Source organism: Miniopterus schreibersii (genome assembly GCF_964146895.1).
Source record: "Miniopterus schreibersii genome assembly, chromosome: 10".
Classification (NCBI taxonomy): domain Eukaryota; kingdom Metazoa; phylum Chordata; class Mammalia; order Chiroptera; family Miniopteridae; genus Miniopterus; species Miniopterus schreibersii.
This window is the reverse complement of record NC_138110.1, coordinates 49,961,895-49,985,517: the sequence shown is the minus strand read 5'-3', so window position 1 is coordinate 49,985,517 and position 23,623 is coordinate 49,961,895. Positions and strand designations below refer to the sequence as shown.

The following is a 23,623-nucleotide window of genomic DNA, read 5'->3' as shown; positions in this document are numbered from 1 at the left end:
TGTTGTCAACTGAGTTCCAGAGGCCCAGGGTAAGAAGACCTAGGGTGAACCAGGATCTGGGCATCTCAGAGGGCATCCATCCAGGGAGGAATCTGCCCCCCGCTCCCCACAACTAGCTCTTAAGACTAGCTAGGGCTGTCTTTCTCAACCCTGGGCCAGTCACCATTGAGCAGGTGCTCTGCCCATTGGTGACAAGCCCTGTCAGCTCCCTCCACCCTTACAACCCCCTACCTGCACTGAATCCCTCCTTTGTTCCTGTTTTCCATCACCCAGGTACCCATGCAAGTAAAGTCAGTGGTTGATCAGGAGGTACCAAGACACCGCTCCCAAAGGCAGCTGCTTTTTCATGGACAAAAGGGAAAACTGACATTTTACTGAGCACTTACTATACACCAGGCCCCATGCTTAGCCCTTTGCACATGTGGTCTTATCTACTCCCTACCATAGCTCCTTTAAAGAAGAAACAGGTTCTGCCCTAGTCAGTGTGGCTCAGTTGGCTGAGCATCACCCCATACACCTAAACGTTGCTGGTTCGATTTCCAGTCAGGACACGTGCCCAGGTTGCAGGTTCAGTCCCCATATTGGCTGCATATGGGAGGAAGCCAATAGGTGTTTCTCTCTCTCTCCCTTCTTCTCTCTCTAAAATCAATAAAAACATTTTAAAAAGAAGAAGAAACAGGTTCTGGGGGTATGAGTAAGAGGTGGGAGGGGCGACTTGTCCACAGTCAGGCCAAGCCAGCGCCTGCTCAGTGCACTGGTCTCTAGAGCCAGCTCTTTCCACCACGTCAATCTGCCTTGACCCTGTGCCTGGATACAAACAAAAAAGCAATTTTCAAGGCAGGCTAACAGGCCCTTCAGCAGCCAAGCAAGACTCTCAGCTATCGATGCCAATATCTGTAAGGGAGGAGAGAGGCTGAGAATTTGGGCCAGGGGCCAGAACACTAGGACAGCTCTCTGATCTTATCATTAAGGAGAGCGCCTTCTAGGCCACCTGCCTTCTCGAGTGGCCTGGGAGCCGACACAGACTTCAGCTTGCTGACAGGGACCTGGGAGAGCAAGGGGCAGCTAAGCAGGCCAAATGCTACTTCCTCCAGGGGATGGGGTGCTGAAGTTGCCCACCTGGGGTTGCCAAGCCTGCCAGATAGCCCCTGCTCAGGAAGTATAGCCCCTGCTTACCAGGGGCAGTCATAGACCGAAGCACCCCAGCCAAGCACGTTTAACAAGCCATTAGCAGTACATGGGGCAAATCAGGAGCCAGAAGGCAGCACTGCTTCCAACTTCAAAGCCAGCCAGTGCTCCTGGTGGTGTCTGCCTATTTACATTTGGTTAGGTGGATGCTGCAGGCTCCTCTGGCCCAGCCCTAAGGCCTTCCTATCTGGTGCCAGTGGGTACCAGACCCAGGATGACCAGCAAGCCTGACCTGATCCCACCACAGGGGGTGGCAGCTTCTTGCTACCACCCTAGCTGGGAACCCAGGCATCTGAGCCATGAGGAAAGTTTGAGTAAATAGCAATGAGGATGCCACGGCTCAACAAGAGCCTACCCTGTGTCCAGTTATAACACTCAGCATCTTACGTGGAATTGATCTCCCTTTCTTATACCACCCCATGAAACAGAGGCTATAGCCCCCATTTCTTAGTAAGGAAACTGAGGGGAAAAGAATTGCCCAAAGTCCCACTCCTTCAGGAGGTCCACCCCGCAGGTCCTGGGACTCTGGCAGGCTGGCTGGCTGGAGCCTGAGCTTCCATAGCCTGCAGACACCACCACGCATGGCCCTTTCCTCTCCTCCAGCCCTGGCTTCAAGGAAGTGTCTACTTGGACCCACCTGCCTGCCTTCCCAGCCTGCCACGCACTAGTGCCCACGGCTGGCCTACCACTAACTTTACATTTAGTGGTAGACCAGCCATGGTGTGTTAAGGTGTGAGCACTGTCTTTGTCCTGGTGATGAGGTGGGCCACAAGAGATTTTGGAGTAAAAGCTGGCAGGACTACCTTTGTTTTGTAGAAAATGATTTGGGTGGGGCTGTGCAAGCTGCCAGGGCAGGGAGGGATGGGGAGGTGAGGAAGGCCCCCTAGGGTGTGGCAATAGTGGAAGGTGTGAAATGGAGCACGCAGGGGTGCAGAGCACTCACAGTCCTTGGCACTGAGCCCTCATCTGCTCCACTGCTTTTCATGCAATTGTTACAAGTAAGAAAACAGGGCCCCACAGAGTGACTTTTAGTGATGGCCAGATGATTCAAGTCAACCCAGGGTGAGACTAGAAGGCTAGGTAAGAAGGGTGAAGCTGGGACTTCGAGTGGACAGCCTCTCTGCAGGCTGCTCTGCTAGCCCTGCTCAGAGGATTTCTTTAGCACAAGTTGAACAGGAGAGTCTGGACTCCCCTAACCCCTAGTCTGCAGTGTTACCCTGGTCAAGGATCAAAAGCCTGGCTCCAGTGGCTGGCCCTGCCTGCCTCCTGGAGCTCCTATACCCCGCCCTCCAGCTGCTGGGCACCCTGCGCTGAGGGTTCTTCTCCAAATGGCCAGGGCCAGGCACAGTGGCTCTGTGCCTCTGCAGAACAGCGCCCGGACCTGTTGAATGCTCAGTTTCTGTAAATGTGGCATACACATAGGAAAAAGTATATTTTCTCTACTCATGGGATGTAAGTTTCCATCTGCCTTTCTAAAAATCAAGAATAGTGACTTATTATGTCTCTTTTACCTGCTGTCTAGTGGGCCTGTCCGATTCTGAAATGTGCACTCTCAAGTGCCCCACTGCAATTATCATTCCTTTTTTTTTACTAAGTTCTCCTTGGATTTCTAATAGATGTTGTTTTTATATGTTGTGTGTATACAAGTTTGTAACTGTGCTTTTTATCATTACATGATGTCCCTCTTTATCTCTTAGATTCTGCACTGTCTGAAATTAATATTACTCATTCTTTCTTTCCGTTTACAGTCACCTAACATCTTTCTATTTCCTAACCTTCGTTTATCACTTTAAGTGTGTTTCTAATAAACAGCATATAACCAGATTTTGTGTTTTTATTTAATCTATCAGTCTCTGTATTTAAATAGAACTCAGCTAGTCACATTTAGTGTGACTAACACTTAATTTTGTTCCTTCTGTTTTTGTTTTTCTTATTTTTGTTGGGTTAATGAAATTCATTCCAGTTTTTCCTTAGTTAATGTGGAAGTTCTACTATACTTTTCTAGTCCATTCATAGTTGCTTTTTCTTTCTCTGTGTTCATAATCCTATACACATTTCTATATTTTTACTTAAATATGGGATACTAATGATTTCCCTAATCACCATTTGCTCTAATTCCCTTCCCCAAGACCTCTCCCTAGAAAAACAGCCCTTTAGAACACCTTCACCCTGCTGGGGTGAGAGCTCTGACCAGCTCTATCAACCCCAGCGCCACCTGAGAACCTAGGGAATGCACAGAGAGGGAGGGCTCGTAGCTGAGATGACATCAGACTTTTTCTTGCAGGATGTTTATTCTATTTCAAGACTCCTTTTACCATTTAGATCAGGGGTTGAAAAACTATAGAGCGTCAAATTTTATCCAATATCTATTTCTGAATGGACTTTACATTTTCCAGTGGGTTGAAAAATATCAAAAGAAGACTATTTTATGATGGATGAAAACTATAAGAAATTCACACTTCAGTATCCATAAGTAAAGTTTACTGGCACTCAGCCATGCTGACTTGTTTCCATCTTGTCCACAGCAGTAGAGCTGAGCAGTTGCAACACAGACCTAGGAGGTGCCGGGTGCACCACAAATCACAGTGACACAGGGAGAGCTCCACAGCGTCTCACCCAGCCACACATTTTAGTTATTTACTTAGTATTATCAGTGCACATCCACCCGTGCATACTCAAAACAGAAAAAGTGGACTTCGCATGTCACACTTCTAAGGCTCTGTGGGGTGTGGGTATTATTTTATTGAATTATATGGCAAAGTGTGTTTGTTATTGGCTCTGCTGACGGAATACAGTATACACTGGCATCACATACATTCCCAGCTCACAGGAAAACAATGGTCAGAAAAAGGAGAAAATTTCAAACAGTATATCTTATCACAGAGAATTTCTTCACAAAAATTAAAAATGAGAATGAGGCTGCAACCAAATCAGTTTCCAGGTGACTCATTTGTTGCTGAGCAAGGAAAGCCACTTCCAGTGGTGAGTTAATTATGTTGTATTTTATTGCAGCAGCTCAGAAAGAGAATCCAGAGAAAACTAGCATGGGAAGTGGAAAGGCTGGGGAGGCCTGAGAGCTGGCCTTTGCAATGTGCCATGAATGGTCTTCAGCATTTCCCAGTTATCTCCCCCAGTTACTTTCTTTCTAGAACTTCCTACTACCTGAAAGTGTCTAATTTATTATTCCTTGTCAGTGCCTGTTGCGAGGACAAGAACTTTGTCCATCTTGTTGTATCCCCAGTGCCTAACACACACAGAAGCTTGGTAAACATCTGAACACATGAGTATCTTAGGTAGTGGGCACAGAAGACCTATATACCTTAAACCCTCCAGGTGGAAAGTGTCCACTCAACACATATCTATCGAGGGCTGGGCCTTCCTTCTCTGTGAATGGAGGACATCTTGGAGGCCCCAGGGGAGCTCCCAGAAAGCTGACTGCGCTTGCAGAGCAGACACAATGAGCCTGCCCAGCAGCACAGAGCAAAGATTGGGAGTTGGCTCACCATGGTGGTAAAGATCATCCTAGGAGGTTGAATTTAACATTTTCAAGATGCCTTGGACTCTTGGAGACTTTTTTGAATGGAGGCATGCCCAGGATGCTAGGAGGTAGCTATGATGTGTCCAGGAAATTTTGGAGGCAGCCAAGCATAGCCACGGGAAGATCAGCATGGGGCTATCCCTGCCCTGGACAACCACACCCATGTGCCAGACTGACTCTTAGCTCCCTCCCCAAACATGCCACTTCCACCAGCCCTAGGTGGCTCCTATGTTTCAGAGAGGGATAATGATGTCCAGGGTAAGGAGTAAAATACCATTCTGGCACCAAGCTCCAGGACTTATTCCGACTCTAAGAGCTTGAAAATTAATAATCATGAAAACAGCAAGCACAGAGTTAGGAGCCAAGCACTGATCTTGGGCCCTCACATGCACTCCTCCACCTTGCCTCCATCTGACCCCACAGGGCAGCACTGTGACATACTCAGGTGCAGGGAAGTCTCATAACCATTCCATTTCCACACTAGAAGGTGGTGAGGGTGGAACTGAAGCCCAGGCCTACTGGGCCCTAGGCCTGCACATCTGACCAGTCTGCCACACGGCCCAGACTGGCCAACCAAGCGATCTGAAAAATCTCTGGGCACTCTGGGTCCTGCTTAAAGCAAACAGGGCCACCCTTCACAAACAGTCCAGCCTTCTGGCTGTACCTTCACTAGAGTCAACTCTTACAAGTGGTGCCCTGTGCTATGGTGGCTCCTTCAAAACAACCCGACGAGGTCCATAGTTTGCCCCAATTGAGTGAGGATGCTGAGATGAAATGGCTATGCAGTGTTGCACAGCACAACCAGTGTTTGAGCCCTATCCATCTGATCTCCAAGTTCAATGCCTTACCAACCTTACCAGGAAGGAAAGTCTCCCACCAAGGACACTCCAGGTTAATTCATTTCAGCAGTGTGTTTACTTACTCCTCACAAACCCATGCTCCTGTCCTCAAAGGAGGTGACTGCCATCCCTGGCAGGCTTTCGTGGGTGCAATTAGAACCATGAATACACCAAGTGGGGCATTACTCCATGGTAGATATTTCACCACAAAATAATTATACTCCAAAATGCTGCTAATAAATCAAGCTAGACAAATGAGTGATGTGTGCTTTATCACCTTCATCTTCAACAGCATCTTGGGGCTGGCCTAGGGCTGACGGAGCCCTTGGACAGGCCCCCATGGTCAGTCTTCAATACTTTCCAGTGATCTTAGGAGCTTAGGCATATGCTCTGCAGATGAGAAAACCAACATTCACAGAGGATAGTCCCTTGCCCATTTAACAGCAGAAGTGGGATATAGACCCACCTCCAGGATCCACACAGAGTGACCAAGCTATGCCTGGCTGAGTTGGAGGGCTATATTCACAGATTTGGGAATCCTGAGTTCCAGACCTCTGAGCAGGTAAGAAAGGGGCTGCTTCTCATTTCCCCACTGGAGGGTGGTTTAAGTGTAGGGGTAAGAGAGAAAGAGGGACAAGGCCTGAGTACCTAGGAAGCATTCTGAGATGAGGAGGGAAGGGGTAGGGTCTGCAATGGCAGAAAGTTCCAGAGGAGAAAACCTGGGGATCTGGACTAAGAGAGGGAGATGGGAGGGTGGTAGGCAATGGTAACCTCAACACTGTCTAATGCCCAAGGCTCTAAGCACTTTCTTCTGAGCACTTGCTCAGTATAGGTCGAACACTGTGCTAGAGCCTGTGCTGACGCGAGCAGGGCTAGATCAGAGGGGTGACCTCGTCCCACTGTTGAGGAGCAGAAGTGCAGGGCCTGCTGAGAGCCTCAGGGCAAACCCCATGAGGAGCCTGAGCACCCCAACACTGGGGTCTTAGCGCTGCCACGCTTGGTCAGCTACAGCCCAGTTCCAGGCCCCCCCACAGCCATCCCTTACCTGCACAGGCCCACACCCGGGCAGCCCCAGTGACAGTGCGATTTGCACATTTGTCCACCCATTCATTTGAGGCCCAATAGGCATGGATTCCCACTTAGACCTATATGGATGGATGTTGAGGGTGGGCAGGTCCACCCAGTGGGAGAAGGGGATTCCAGGACTTTGGGACCCTCTGTAGACCCTCTCAGGCTGTATCTACCCACCCTAATGATAGGCCTATAAAATAGACTGGCTTACCCACATGCTTAAGACCTATCTCTAGTGATGTCAGATACCCCAGAAAGCCAACAGCCTGGACCCTCCCTCTGTGTCACCTTCCTGTACCTTCCCACCCCTTGCTCTCTAGCACCTCTGCTACCATTAGCTCCTACTATCCCACCCTACTGACTGAGGACAGACTTGGCCCAGTCTGCATGACCAGCCATATTTCCTCTGTTGACATGACTGGCTTGGGGCAGCCACAGCAGCCACCCTGCCTGATGAAGGCTCAGCGCCCCCTGAGAGTCAGGGGCTGGCATCAGGGTGACAGGGCAGGGTCCAGCCTCCCCTCCAAAGCTCAGGAAGGCCACTGACACCGCTGGTTGCTGGTCCAGGTGAAACGCTGCTGCCTGAAACTGGCCTGACAGCCAGGCCTGCTCTGCCCTGGGTATGTCTACTGCCAAAGGAAGAGGAGGGCCAGAGGATGGGCTGTGGTGGGTGTAGTAGGCTCCCCCGCCTGGGTTTAGGCCCCAGCACAATGACTAAACGGGCTGAGAGAACTTGGGCCACTTGACCACTGAAGGCCTCAGTTTCCTTGCCTAAAACTACAGAAGGTCTCTCAGGCCTTCCTGGCTTTCATCTCAGATGCCAAACTGTGTCCATCCCAGCCAGCAGAGCCTGACAGAAGGGCAATGGGCGGGAAAGAACTTCTTACCCGCTCCACAAGGCCATGCTTGTGCTTCAACTTGTATACTCTCAGCCTGGGCAGGAGGCTCTCGGCGTAGTTCTTGTCCTCCAGCCCATGCAGCAGGACGCCATGGAAGGCCAGTCGGCATGTGTTGGTGTGAATGTCCGCATCCAACCTGGAACCAATCACCAGGCACAGCCGAGGGCAGGTGACAGGCTTTTCAAACTCCACGAGGGCCCACTGCTGTCGCGGACAGAGGCCTTCTGTGGTATGGCCCACCTTCTCGTTGGCCTGGTCACTGCCTGTTGCTGCTGGCGCCAGATCCTTACAGAGGTACTGTTCCTGAAAGAGGTATTCTCGGGAGAAATCGAAGGTGTCCAGCACAGGCTCATGGTCAAAGCTGTCGGGGGTAGGGCTGAAAAACATCAACCGGCCCATGACAGTCTCATGGCCTACCGTGATGTGGAACTTGGCCTTGGTCTGCAGGGGCCCCCGGAAATATGGGATCTTCTCCACAGAGATGAGGGCCGCATGGACGGTGTGCAGGGACTCAGGGGCACACACCAGGCCACGCTCCAGAAGCTTGGGATCAAACTGAGTGACACAGATACCCAGCCGGTCTCCCTGCATGGCCGAGGTGACAGGCATGTGGAACATCTGCATGGACTTGACCTTCTTCACCACCTGGTCAGGAGCAAGAGACAAAGTTCATGAAACCCACAAGCTATAATGTTGAGGTGAGGGGCTCCAGCTGGAGAAATCCCTGTCCCAGTGCTGCCAACACTCACCTAGCACCTTGACATGCCAGCCAAAGGGAGCTCTGGGGCTGGTCAGACTCCCCTTGGACAGAGAAGGCTCTACCCTGCAAATACGAGGCCCAGGTCCACAGGGCACCCTAGTCCAGGATGTGGGCAGTGGTCACAGCAGCCAAATCCTGCCCTACCTTAGTTTCCTCTAACCTTCTATTCCCTGCTCTACCTCAAGCTCTATTCCCAGTTTCTTGCCTTGAGCCCTCTTGTTTAGGCTTGCCACCCCATGAAGAACAGCTCCCCAGTTCCTCAGCCTGCCAAGCTATGCCCTTCTGTCCTTGAAAGCCAAGGTCAAACACCGCTGCACTGGGAAGTCTGCCCAGACTCCAGTGGGTAGGATCTGTCTCTCTGTGGTGCCACCTCAGCCACTCTGAATCACAGCCTGCTGTGCTATCACTGCTTAATCTGTACCTGCCTGCTTGCTAGTCTGTGAGCTTCTCCAGGGCAGGGCAACTCTTTATTCATTGACACACAGACCCTGGCTGTGTGCCTGGCACTGTTCTAAGAGTAGGAATAGAATGATGTCTATTTCCAAAGAGCAGAGTATCCAGAAAAATCAAAAAAATTACAAGTATATTAATATATAAATATTAACTAAATTTATATGAATACAAATAAAATATAAAATGTTACGTGTTTAAATATATATAGCTAATATAATTACATAATATGCATATTATATATAACATGCTATAGAGAAGGACTGGGGTTGGGGGAGGGTCTGGCTTTTTTAGATCAGTGGTCAGGAAAGATCTCTGTAGAAGCGATATCTGAACTAAGATCTGATCATAGGAAGAAGCAGTGTGAAGGTCCAGAAAAAGTTCTAAACAGGGGATCCAATAAGTGCAAAGGCCTGAAAGAGGCTTGGGGAATTTGAGAAATAAACAGAGGTGGGAGGGCTTCAGCAGGGAGGTTGGGGAGGGGAGAGCAGGCAGGCAGGGAGTCATCCATGAGTTTAGGCAAACCTGATTTTATCTCTGCTTCTAACCATTACACTAACTCTATATCAGGCAGATTTCTGTATCCACAGTTTGTAAAGCAGGAACAGACATGGAATAGGCTCTAACAAATGTTCACAAAATAAATGAATGTTCCTACTAAGATCCACTGTCTCGGAGATGAGATGAAATCATGTTCATGGATTTCTACTTAGCAAAGCAGAGAAATGTATAATGTATTTTAGAAAACCTACCATCAAAAACTGTTAAGCTAAAGACAATTTTGACCTTTAGGTCACAAACATCCCCGTCTTCAAAGTGGGGTGTGTGGAACACTCTTTTTCTCCCTGGATAAAGGGAGAATGCTGTGCCAACATCAGGCCCAGGTCCCTTCCTGGAGAGCCATAATACTCAAGTGTTTGTTTAAAGATCATTAACTACCTAACCAAGAGGTCAGGGGGCAGAGAAAGTGAGAAGCACAGTGTCAAAAGCCACAGCCAAGATCAATCAAAGAGAAACATAAAACATCTCTGAAATGGTTTGTAAGGGCAATGGGAAACTCAGATGTTTAGGAATGCATCCCAGAGTAACTGGAGAATTTGAATATTATCTTACACTGAGTGTCGGCCCAGTGAGGTAGGGACCCAAATCACAACTCTTCCCCTAAGGACAGCAGCAGCCGAGTCAGATGTTCTCTGGCCTGAAACCTTGCCCTTCCTCCTCCCAGCCAGCTTTCTAAAACAGGTCTGATGATGCAGCCCTTTGGCACCAACACGTACATGGGCTCCGATCTTCCAAATTGTGACTTTCAAATCTTTTGGGTGTAGCTGTTGTGAACAGGAAGATGTTCTGGTCAACTGAACTTCTACGGGGAACCAGTCCCTCCCACTGAGTGATGCTGCTCAGGGTGGGTGGGGGCTGCCACGGTTCCCAGCACCCCTGCTGCTTGCTGGGCTCCTTTGCCTTCATTGGAGCCTCCCACCATCAGGTCCACCTTACAGCTCTTCCTGCCCCATGTTCTCTCAACCCTTTAACCACAGCCAGTGGAAGCTTGAATGATTCATTGCACACACCGTGGTTCTACATGTCTCTGCCCTGGGTCCATGAGGCTCCTTCTGCCTGGGACTTCTTTCACCTGGCAAATTCTTGTTCACCCCTAAAACCCCAGTTCTTTTCTGCCCCCCCCCCCCCCGGGACAGGGCTGCTTACTATCCTCTGTGACTCTGAGCCTGACTTGTCATTGCTGATTGACGGCCCTGTCAGCCCCACCTCTATGTATTTACTGATTTAAATAACAATATAATAAACATCCACAACCTATGATCCACCCAAGGCTCAATATTACCAAGAACTCTATATCCCCATGTGCTCCCACCTCACCTAGCTCTCCTACCTGCTCCAGCTGGAGATAACCAGTCCCTTGGATTTGGTGTGTTGCATTCCTTTTTGTTTTATACACGCATGTATACGGTTGTACAGAGGTTGACTACATATGTAGGACATATGCCTAACCAATAATTTGCTTTGTTTTGTGAGTTGTTGAACTTTGACTTGGTGCCTGTGGCTCCCTCACTGCTGATGCGGGTATATCACATGGTACTCAGAGACCATGATCCAGTCCCCTATAGATGCACACTTCCAAATCCTTAAGACAGGGGCCATGGCATACCTACTGCTGCACCCTCAGTGCCAAGCACAGGAGGCTGCTGAAAAACCCAGCACTTCCAAAGAGAATAACTGCTCCAGATTCTGGAAGAGAAATGCCCCTAGTTGCAAAAACCCACCTGGCGAAGCATTGAGCAGAGTTTCCAGACCTGCTGGGCCTGAGAGACCCTTGTGTTTAAGAGCCTTCCTGTGACAGAGGGTGGCCAGAGCCTTGTACCACCTAACAGCCCCACCCCCACCCATCAAGCCAACCACCAAGCACCAAGCAGGCTTTATTCAAAGCATGTTCTCTTTTCAACAGGGCTCATGTTCTTAGGACTGAAATAATAAAGAATGCCTTAGAGGGCACCGTGAAGAGCAGAAAGACTAATAACTGTGCAAATCAAGATTTTAAGGGCCTAGACAGGAAATTGTGAAACAGATAAAGGTGGGGACAGGGTGGCGTGACACTACTGTGGGCTCTCACAGGGTGCACGCAGACAGCATTGCCACATGGAGTCACTGTAAAGCCCTCACTCCACTAAGACACATTTCAAGAATATAAAATTCCATCTAGGACACCAAAAATGTAGAAAAGTAGGTAGTTGTAACAACTTAAGCATGGGAAAAACAGACTTTCCTTTCAGTCATTTATTTTCTACCCATCTTTTTAACAACTCACTCATCAAATACAAGAGTGGGCAAAAGTAGGTTTATAGCTGTAATACAAATAAATAATACAATAATTATTAAATAATAATACAAGAATAAGCTGTGTTTCGCACACTCACAACTAGAAACCTACTTTTGCCCACCCCTGTATTTACTAATATTCACGTCAAGTGGCTGAGACACCGTATATGCATTTATTCAACATATACTTACCAAGTTTCTCTCATGTACCAGGCCTTGCAATGATATGGGGGAGAGCAGAACAGAAACATTTTGGGTCCTATGCTTGGGAGGGGAGCATTAATTAAATCATCAACTAATAAATTCAGAATTATAAAACCATGGGGAGGTGCTATCAGAGAGAGTAACTGGAGGATCTAATTTTTCCTGGGTGGTCAGGGAGGGTTTCCCTGAGTAGGTGGCACTGAAGTTGACCAGCTGGATGAGAAGGGACTACCCACAGGGACTGCAGGCAGAGGAAAGGGCAGAGTGGGCTTATGCCTCTAAGGTGGACAGATGTCTCAGAGACAACACAAGAAAAGGTGCCTGGCAGCTGGAGTTCCAGGAGAAGTGAAGTTCGGGAGTTGGGAGAAGACACACACCTAACTGTCCCCTGGCATTTCCACTTGGAGGTCTGGTGGTATCTCCAGCTTATTATGTCTAAGACCTTCCTCCTTCAGTCCAGTCCTTCTCTGAAATGGCAGCTTCACAGTTCCAGACACTTGGGGGAGGAATGTGGTTGCATCTTGGCTCTCCTTGGCTCTCTTGTACCCAAACCCAGTCATTAGGTGGTCTAGAGGGTTTCACCTTCAAAACAGACCCCAGTCCTTCCCATTGCATCCATTGCCCACCCTGGTCCCTGACCCACTGTCCTCCCCTTGCAGTCCATGCTCCACAGAACAGCTTAAACATAAGTCACAGGACACTGGAGTTTTGCCTCCAAACTCTCCACCAGCTTATCATCTTGCTCCAAAACAGCTAACGTCCTTACTATGACCACAAGGCCCTACAGTCAGCCTGTTATTCCTTTGGCTTTATTTGCTGTGATTCCCCGGCCCTCCATCCCGTTCATGTTGCTTTAGTAACCTGAGCCTTCTTGCTTTTTGCTCCCTAAACATGCTAAGCGTGTTCTGTTAGGGCCTTTGCATTTGCTCCCGACTGGGATGCTCTCCCCCAGGTATCCCTATTCCTCTTTTCCTCCTTTCCTTAGTGTCTCTTTATCCGAGCCCATCTGTGACTCCCCAAGAGGAGACAGAACCACCACACCCCCATTCCTCTCAATCTCCTTTTCCTTGTTTTAGTTTTCTTCAACACTCACCACCCCAACATATGTTTGCTTACTGACTGTCTCTCCATGCTGGAATGTAACCTCTATGGCATGAGGGCTTTGTTTTTTCCCCATTTTTATCTCCAGTATCAAGCACACAGCCTGACAAACAGGAGACTTCAACACATATTTGTGGAATAAATGGAGCCATGGATAGGTACATCATCCCTGCTCTTGGAGAATTCCGGTCCGAGTCTGGGATCTACATATCCACAAAGGTCCATGGAGATACATCCCTACACTGTGGGAGCAGGACTGGCCCTGAGACTGGCTGGGCATGTACAGGTTCCATTCAACCCTCAGGGTAAGGGGCCTTCCAAACAGAGGAGAAGCAGGGCTGAGGCTCACCAGGGCCCCAAGTTTCCCTGGTGGGGTGGTTAGAATGGTGGTAGAGAAAGATGGGTGACAGAACAGGAGGGTCACTACTGCTGGACACCTGTCTGAGTGGGACAGGATAAGACCACCAGTCAGGCCCAGTTCCTGACTCCCCACAGGGCATGGCTGTCTCTTTTTCCTGTCCTTGCCATCTCTCTGGCACCAAGCACTTCTGGGAAAGGGAGGAATGGACCCAGGGAGGGAGGGAAGAAGGAATACATGAAGCAAGCAAACAATTTAAAAACCCCAAGTTCATGCTTGCTAAGCAGTTTGGTCCTTTCTGATTAACAAAGAAGCTTTACCATCATCTGGGTCAGTTATTCTTCATAAAAACTCTATGGGGTAGGTCAATATTTTTACATTCAATTTTATGGATGAAGAAACAGAGGTTTTGATGTCTCCAAAGTCACAAGGCAAATAGGCTGAGACTTGGGACAATAAACTCTGGGACAAAAGGGAGGCCTGACATTCCATGGCCCTGTCTCCTGACCAGCTGATCAGAAATTGTGCCATGAGCTGGCTGGAACTAGGGGGCAGAGTAGCTCCGCCCTGCCAGGGGCTGTGGGGTCTCGATAACAGACAATGAAGATGCCCCCAAGACATGAACCCAGAAAGACGGCCCTGGAGAAGGAGCAGAGGAAAGATCCCTCACCAGCCACTGTGAGAGGAGCCCTTGTCAGGCATGGAATAAAGCCAGGAAAGTCAGGCCTGCCATGAGACCTGGCTGGCAGAGGCAGGGGCCGTCCATCCCTCTCTCTTCTTGCAATCAGCTGGTACAGCAGCCCTGACCAAGGTCAGCAACAGCCTCCTACTGGCCAAGCCTAGTGATAGGTTTTAGACCTGACTTCCCTGGTGTCTGTCTTTGGGTAGCACAGTAACAGACCCCCCCCTCGCCCCCCACCAGGACACTCAGTAAACATTTGCTGATTGAGCAAATGAACCCCTTCTGTCTGTTCTCAGGCCTGACACAGTCAGATACTCTCTCTGGTCTTCTAAGTATTTGCAACTTAGTTTTCCAGCATTCTGAGGATTCTGCAGGATACTGTGCCCAGAAGAACCTGGTTTCTGTTTCCGAGGCTACTGAAAACCTCCAATGGAAGTGATTTGAGGTGGGAATCATCAAGAGTTCATCTCCACTCTCCTCAGCACACTGCATGGAATAGCAAGCACCCAACTAATGTTCCAGTGGACTTCATCATGTCATCAAGTGACCCACAGAGAGATAAAGAAGACGCACTCCACATCTGTTAGATACCTACCCTGTGAGGAAGCTTTACAGACCTAGATGCATGTAATTCTCCTAACAATCTTTGAGGTAACTAACCACGGTCTCAGTTTACAAGGAAACTGAGGCCCCAGAGGTTAGGACATGTATCTATAGCACGCAGATCTGCCCGTCATGAGAACCCATACTCGATCACTCTATCACGCCATAAATACATGTCTACTCCACCACAGAAACCCAAAATGATACACAATCATTGCTGTGGATTTCACTTGCCCACAGGGAGGTCTTTGGCAGCATTCCTTCTATAGAATATGAAATGGACAGGCCCAACACCATCACACAAACTAAGGGAACAGCAGTGTTTTGGGGTCCTCCTGGCATTCTAGAGAATCAACAGATACTTGAAAGAAGTGGGCAAAACCCTGTGCCTAGGAGTCTTTGTGATGTGCAGAAATTTTTGTAATAATGGTATTGGCTGTAACGAGATTGGACCTCTACTGTCCATTATCGTTCCAGTAATGAGCCTGGGAGCTCCTGGCTGTGCCAAAGGCGAGGGTCGCGGCCTTGCAACTTCATCTTACTTAATAAAATGTAAATCGAAGAGGAAAAGAAACACACAAGATTTGACACTAATAACCTTACAGCAGGATCAGTTACTTCAATTCAAAGAGGTTCAGACCGGAGCAGGGAAAATGAAATAAGCTTTTAAAGATCAGTCTAGGTTTGGCTCCATCAGACCTAATAAGGTTTCAATTTGGCTGCTCTTCTTCTTCGAGCTATATACAGATAAGACAGCCCCTACCTAATGCATTGACTGCATCTCGCACAAAAAAGCCTAAAGGAGAGCGCAGGGTGGGCCCCTGGGGGATGCCAGTGATTCCTGTGTTGCTTTAGACCCCAACTTCCTGGCACTGCCTCTGGGATGCAAGAGCGGAATGTCAGATGGGACTTGGGGACTCAATTCTCACCCACTTATTTTTTCAAGGAATGACAGTCATTCAGAAAAGTACAGGAAGTCAAATGATATAATAACTACCTTTGTTCCCACCACCTTCATGAATTCTTTTTTAAAAAAAAATATATGTTTTTATTGATTTTAGAGAGAAAGGAAGGGAGAGGTATAGAAACATCGACAAGAGAGAGAGACATCCATCGGCTGCCTCCTGCATGCCCCCTACTGGGGATCGAGCCCGCAACCCAGGCATGTGACCTGACTGGGAATTGAACCGGAGACCTCTTGGTTCATGGGCTGATGCTCAATCATTGAGCCACATTGGCTGGGCTTCATGAATCATTTATGTGTCCTTCTATTTACACATTTACACTCATGTATGTGTCCCTAATAGTATATATGTTAGTTTGTACAAATGGTGCCATATTATTGCTTAACTCTCCTATTTGCCTCCTTCCTTCTGTATTATTTTTTTGACATCTATTCATACTGAGAAATATATAGATTTATAAATTTATTTATACATCTATCTAACTAGGTTATTCTTTTTGACTGCTTATAGTATTCCTTTTTGGAAATCCTTACCTGAGGACATGCTTATTCATTTTAGAGAGAGCTCAAACCCATAACCTAGGTAAGTGCCCTGACCAGAAATTGAACCCACAGCCTGTCGGTGTATGGGATGATGCTCCAACCAACTGCACCCAACTGTCCTTTCTATGACACCACCACCTTTTATTTACCCATGCCCTTACTGAGAACCACCTTGGCTGCTATTTTTCACTAATCTAAGTGATGCTGCAGTGACTGTTCTGTATGCATCAGTGTGTACACATGCATGGAGCTTCTCTAGTGCAGTTATATGGATGGAGAACTGGTGTGGGGGATACATTTTCGGTTTCACTAGGTCTTAGTGATTGCTCTGTGAAGTGGCTGACTTATACCCCACCATCAGTGCAAGAAAAGGCCTCTTTTCAGACCCTTACTAGCACTTGATTTTGCAGGCTTTTCAATCATTGCCAGCCTGACAGATTTGGCATGGTGTTCCACTGCTGTCTTCTCTTGATTATTAGGGATAGGCTCTATGGAGTTGACCCCAGAGACAAAGAGGTGAAAGCTCTCCATCTACTGTGACCGTGCCAGGCCCCACTCAGCACTTGACGGAAGGGGTGATACATGCCGGGGGCAGGGAAGCGATGAGGTAGAGATCTGCATAGGCCTCTCCCTGCTGCCCGGCCCTCCTCCTAGGCTCACAGCCGTCTGGGCACCGGTGCCAAGAAATGTGGTCCTGGCAGCACTTGAGACACTTTTCCTCCCACCTGGCCTTGTTTCCAGGGACTTGTGCAGGCTGACCAGAGGTGGGATCTGTTCTATGCAAAAATTCCATTGGAGCCTCAACAAAAGACCAATTGTCCCATGGGAGGAGAGAGGAAGGAGCTGGGGGGACCTTTCTCTCAGGGATCCCTGCTTAGCAATGAGAAATGCCCCCTATGAAAAGAAAATGACGACCTTCAGAAGCCTGGGGGACCCACAGACACCCAAAGGCCCAATTCCAGGCTCGGAGATGGTGTGGAGCTTTGCCTGTGTATGTGTGTGTCTGCTTTGGTACCTCCTCCCCAACCCAAGCACACAGGCCAGGCCCCTGGATGCAGGACGTTCAGTGTTGCAGGGGGCCATGTGCATCCTCCCCACCTACACACCTCTCCCTGAGCTCCAGGTCAGCTCTGGTCGTCTGCTCAGTCTTGGAGCACCCTACAGTGTTCCTCACAGCACTCCCAGCAACTTATCCTAATTCCCAATAGGTGCCTATGTGTTCAGTCATTTTCTGTGGGGTTCCCACTCCAGGTGGACAAACAGCCACTGTGGGCAGGCTGGGTTTATTCTGCTCATTGATGGTCCCTGCATAGTGCCTGCCACATGTGGGCACTCAAGGCGAAAAGGAATGGATTTGGTTTCCTACCACATGGCCTACTGATGGGTCCATGGCGACCTCACAAACAAACTGTGGTGATTAACCTCCCAGTTGCTGCAACAATGTAGAACCATAAAAGTGACAAGGGGCCTGCCTGCCAGGAAGCTTTATGCTCCTCCTCCCAGCCACCCTCCACACATTTGTCATCTCATAAAATTTTAAATTGAATTACACCAAGTTTGAGTCTTTTTTCTATATGACAGGGGCTTTGTTTTTAACGATATCTCTGGGCTTTTTAGGGGGTAAGCAACCCTTGGGAGGCAAGCCAAAGGAACCAGCTTTGTCTTTGGGGCTAGGCCCAGAAAAACTACCACTGTGGAATAGTGAGACAACCACAGCACACCTGAGAGCCCCGAGTCCGTGCAACGAACCCAGGCAGGCGTGGATCTCAAAGGGATAGGTCCAGGTGGACAGAAAGGGGCCCACAGCTCTGAGGCTCCCCTTTCCTTCCGTAGGGCTTGTCAAAGCCACATCGCCCCTCTACACAAGCACACCCCTCTCCATGGTCCCCTGCTCCCTTCACTCTAGCTCTGAACTTTGGGCAACTTTTGTAACATTTCCAAGTCTGTTTCTTCACCAGTAAAACGGGGCTAATATATCCTAGGCCACAGGGATTCTGTGAAGACAGAAGGAGACAAGTGTCCAGTATCTGACAAAGCACTTGATGAGTGCCAGGCCCTCAGTGAATGCGAACGTGGTGGCTCCAGTCACACTCGCGTCCACACTGCAGCCCCTGACTTCCTCCTCATCCTCTGAGCTCTCAAAGCCAGTAAGCTGGCAAGTCCTGGACCCTACCTGACTCACACCCAGTCTCTTTCCACTCGACGGGCCTCATTTCCCACAACAGCCATCCCTTCCCCGCGTTTCTCTCACTCCCCGCTAGCACTAAGCCAGACGCCTCTCCAGTGAGATGCCTTCCACATCTGTGGAGGGCTCTCTGGAGCTTTCAGCTGTGCCCCCAGCACACTCCACCTTTCTAACCCACATTGAGCGCCCTCCTGCTCACCTTTCACAGTGGGCATTCTTCAAGGCCCATCTCTACTGTCATCACCTGAATTTCCTCAGCTGGGTTTAACTCAACACATTTGAGTAGCACCTGCTGTGAGACAGGCCCTACACTCAACAGTGGCTCTCACCTTCCACTCTCTCACTGGCTGCAGGGGCAGATACATAAATTGCTACTGAGAGAACATGGCATGTTGAGTGCCATGAGAGAGGGGTTCAGGGAGCCAGGAGAGGTGACAACATCTGAAATGGGTTTGGAAAGATGATGCCAAAGAAATAAGATCAAGGGAGACAGGACAACACAGGAGTGGGGAGGGGAAGTACAAGAAGGTGCCAGGCAGGTGTGGGCAGAGATCTATGGGGTGGGGCTCAGAACAAGAAGAAGCTGATGCTGGGGCAGGGCTCTGAGGGGGCAGGAGCCCCATCCTGTCCATCTATGCATCTTGTCCTGATGAGACAGGGCCTAGCAAGAGAAAAGACTCAGGAATAGCTCATGAAACTGAATTCCAGGAAAAACAAGGGTGGGATTCTTACTTCTTGATACCTACTAGGGAGAAACATGCACACCTCTGGGCCAGATAAGACAATTACTGCAGCACAGGTAATAACCACAGAAATCAGGCAGCAATCTGAAGGCTTATCAGTAGGACAGGAATGTGTAATATGAAATGTCCACACTAATGAATACATGCAGGCAGTATAGCAGCTCCGTATGTAGGGATGAGATCTCTGAGATCAATACTGAGCAAAACCAGAAAAGTGCAAAAATCATATGATATGATGTCAAACATTTACAAAATGGCTTATGTTGCTGTTTCAATCCTAACCTTAGGATATGTTTTATTGATTTTAGAGAGAGGGGAAGGGAGAGAGAGAGAAACATTGATGTATGAAAGAAATATCCATTGGTTACCTCCTGCACATGTTCCCACCAGGGATCGAACCTGCAAACTAGGTATGTGCCCTGATCAGAAATCGAATTGGCAACCTTTTGGTGCACAGGATGACACTTCAACCAACTGAGCCACACCAGCCAGGGCGCATTATGTATTTTTAAAGATATACATGTATATGTAATGCCTAGAGAGGGTTTAGAATGATAGACTCAAAAGCACTAACAGGGGTCTCCTCTACACAGGCGGCAGGATGGGGTGCAATGCAACGACCCTTCCTCTTAACTGAAAAGTTTCACTTTTGTTATAAGAAGGCTTTCAGGAATTAGTTGTGTGATTGAAAATTAAAAAGATAGACTTTCTAGTCAATTAAACTTAATAAAATAAGGTTCCAATAAATTCATTCAATAAAGACTGATAGCCTACTTTGAGCCAGACTCTGGGCCAGGAGAAGTGGAAGATGGAGGTGTGCTGGGCAGGCAGGGCAGCTGGAGACTTCCTAGTCTGTCACCTCAGTGTCCTAACTGCAGACTTGTGCCTCCTTCCCCAGCAACATCCTGAAGCCACGGCCACAGGACAAGGAGCCTCCCTAACTAAAGTCTGGTCCAACTCACACCCTCCACATAGGGAAATTGAGGCAACTCTGGCTGAAGCAGCAGGCACAGGATGGGAGACTCTCTCTTGTTCCTCCTGAAACATGGGAACAGCCATGCCACCTGCCAGCATGAGGACAAAAGAGATGGTACAAGTCTCAGCTGTTCTGAACATTCCCAGTAGTGCCCAGCACAGCAGCTGGCTAGCAGGAGGAGCAGCCCCAGACCAGACCCAGGGGCCAGGTACTCTGAGACACTAAAATATTCTGTCCCAAACTTGAGCAGATCCGCCCCCAACTCCACCTCAGTGCCCGAAGGCAAGGGCCTGTTTTTCATGCAGTCACCTGGAGACAAAGCAAGTCCCCTACAACCACCATCCCCACTGCCACTCTAGAGCATGCTGGTCCAGTCTTTATGAAACAGTTAATCACTCCTACATTTTTTATGTCCAAGAATCCCACCTCTAAGAAAGTCTCCAAAAGGCGAAGATGAGTCACTCAAATATTCACCTCATTCTAGCTTATGATAGCCAAAAGACAGGAACAACCTAGCTGCCCAACAGTATAGAAATGACTAAATAAACCGTGGATGAAAGCAAAATAGAGACAGACTCACAGATAGAGAGCAGGCAGACAGCTTTGGGGTGGGGTTGGGGGCTGGGGGTTGGGGTAGTGGAGGAACTGAGCAAAAAAGAGAAAAAATAAAGAGAGAGAAAGAACTCGTGGACATGGACAACAGTGTGGTGATTACAGCTGTAGAGGGGGATGGATGGAGGTGGAAGAGGGCATATAGGGAATAAAAGGTGATAGAAAAATAAATAAATAAAAAATAACTAACTAAATAAACCGTGGATGAGATGTCATGTGAGTAATCAAATATATGAAGCAATTTTAGCAGCTTGGAAACAGGCTTTTTCTATAATACTGAACAAATAATTAAGGCATGAAAATATGTCTAAAATATCATCTTAACTATATATAGTATTTGCCTCTGAGTAATGTGCTTCTTGGTGAGGTTTTTTTCTCCCTAGTTTCTTTACAGTGTATAAAAATTTCTAAATCAATCATGTATTTCTTTGATTTATGGAGGAAAGCTTTTTAAAAAACTAAAAGAAAAGAAAAAAAAAGACCATCCCACCAGACCTCTGTGATGTGCTGTCCCTGAAGAAAGATCATCAGATAGATTCTCTCCCAAACTAAATGCCCTCGCCCAAATGGCCTGTTGGGTGGGCATCCTGCCAGGCTGAATGTCATTCTCTCTGATCCTCACAATCACTGTGCTCCCCCCCCCCCCAAGGGTAGGTACTGTCATCACCGTTTGACAGATAAGGAAACAGAGTCAGCAATTGCCCAAGGTCGCTCGGCTGGTAAACAGTGAAAATGGACACAAACCCAGCACTGCCTGGTTCTGAAGTGTGAGCTCAGTGGCCAACAGCAATGGCTATGACTGGCACAGAGGTCTGGCCCCAAATCCGGAGCAAAGTGAGGAAGTGGTCACAAAGATGGCTTGGGCGTTGTCAGCAAGGCTTACCACTTCTGCCCCCAGAGAGAAGAAAGGGGGTGTCGTTGCTCTTCCCCAGAATGAAACTGCAGAAACCATAGGGTATGGGCCAGCAGCAGCAGCTGTGGGACCCAGGCCCACCAGGAGGACTGAAGAACCCCTCCTCCCACCCCTGCCCCAGAAGACAGCAGGGCCTAGGAGGAGCGTCTAGGGGCTTGTCTCTGCCTGTAATAAGTAAAGCTGCCTCTGAATGGCTTCTGTCTCTTTTTTGTTATGAAGCTGACTTCTAATTATAAAAGAAAACTCAAAGTAAGGTTTGTCTAGAAAGGAGAGGTAGCCTCATGTTTGGAAGTCTTGAAACAGTAACAGGAAGGACACCCTGTGCCCAAGATTTTTTCCTCCTTTCTATTTTCTTTATATTATGCTATATTTTCCAAGTTTACCCTTAGCCTTTAGAATTAGAAATTTTAAAAACTTTGAAAGCAAACATCAAATGTCTCAATTTTAAACTCAAACACTTCACCTGGAACTAATTCCACCAACAACCACAAAGGGCCTACTATGTTGGGCTGTTCAAGGAGCTGGGCCTACAACCAGGCACCTGATGATGCACTTCACTTCGGCAAGGAACTCAAAGGGGTGGGCAGGGTGGAAGGATCAGAAGCTGGGTATCAGCAAAGAAAAGTGCAACTTCTCCCTCTGGGTCCCTCTCCCCTCCTCCCTGAGGTCTCTCAGGGAAAGCTCTAAGTTCCACAGTGGAGAAAGGAGCTGCTGACTCACAGGAGACCTGCATTTTGCACAGGATCCAGAGCCATCCAGGACACTGTGTACTCTTCAGTCTCATACTAAGAGCCCACTGCACAGAGATGCCTAGGAATCCTGAGAGACAACACGATGTGCTTCCGCCCTTCATACAGCAGAGACGAATAAACAGGACAATGCCTGAAACTGCCTGCTGGAAGCAAGTATTTCCTTGAAGTCCCTCCCAAGTTTTAGATTTTAAGACTCGTGGTGTATTCATTCTACACCATAATAGATCCATGTTTGTTTTAATATAAAAATAAAGTTTGGAAGTAAGTGCTCTGCAAAAACTGACACTGCAGGAAACGGACCCACTGGCCCTGGGCATCCAGTTCCCAGCACACAGCGGCATTTACTCCACCTCCTGGCCCCAGAGCAAAGAGACCCAAAGGTAGAGATGCTTTCAGTTGAAGGGATGTGAGCACTCACAGGCCTGGGAAGAGGGGCTCAGACAGGCACTGAGAGACCATGTACACAGCTACATGTCTTCCTTGCACTCACTCACTGTCTGCCAGCCCAGAGCACATCAAGGCACAGTGGGGATCCTACTGCTCCTTTAGCACCTCATTTCAGCAGCAAGCTTCTGCTATTGTAAGCACCTGCCACACTCAGGGAGGCTCCTATCCAGAGATAGAGATGTGCCATCCAGCCTTCACCTTCTACTCCCATGTAGGAACACTGGGCTATCCCAATACCGGCTGAGTCTACTGAGGAGCGGCCTGGTGTCCAACAGGACAATTGCCTGAGGGGTTTTTGAGGGAAGGTTCACTTTCTGTGCTTGCCCTGGGGCTGTCTCAAAAAGTAGCCCCACGCCAAGATACGGCTCTGGCTCTGGGAGCGCTCAGCTTTGGAGTTAAACATGCTAGCCAGCTCTACTACTTTCCAGCTAGTTGGCTTTGGGCTCTTTATCCTTGAGCCTCAGCTTCCTTGTTTGTAAAATGGAAATGGTAATAACTGCAGGGCTGTGGCAAGAATAACAACAATGGAAGTAAAGGCCAAGCTCAGTACCCATCACTTGGGAAAGAGTAATTCTTATTATGATCAAAAGGGTGGAGGGGAGCAACAGGAAACTGCATCCAGAAGGTGCACTCTTTCCAGTACTTCAAATAACAAAGGTCAAAGGCCTTGACATCTCAGGCTTCTGGCACCCAGGCCAAGCACTTAAAATCCCCAAGTTACCATCTTACATTGCACAAACAACCCGGGCTAGAACCAGCAAAACACATGAGCTCAGCAGAGGCATGAGCAGTGTCTGGCTCTTATGAAACCACATGGAGAAGAGGTCTCCAAAAGCTAGGTGACTAGATGGACTCAGTTTCTGTTTCCACAAGAAGAGATCTCTCCAAAGGTACCGGCAAAGCTTGGGCTAACAAATGTTTTCCTGAATATCTGGAGAGATTTATCTAACATGAACTACT

General features: G+C 48.4%; 1 protein-coding gene across 1 annotated transcript in view; it reads right to left on the bottom strand.

Annotated features, from left to right (window-relative positions):
- EEFSEC (eukaryotic elongation factor, selenocysteine-tRNA specific) overlaps positions 1 to 23,623 on the bottom strand; it is a 220,794-nt gene that overhangs the window by 39,774 nt on the left and 157,397 nt on the right. The window contains exon 5 of the mRNA XM_081149086.1: positions 7,524 to 8,180. Coding sequence (XP_081005212.1) covers positions 7,524 to 8,180 — 657 coding nt within the window. The remainder of the gene's footprint in view (positions 1 to 7,523; positions 8,181 to 23,623) is intronic.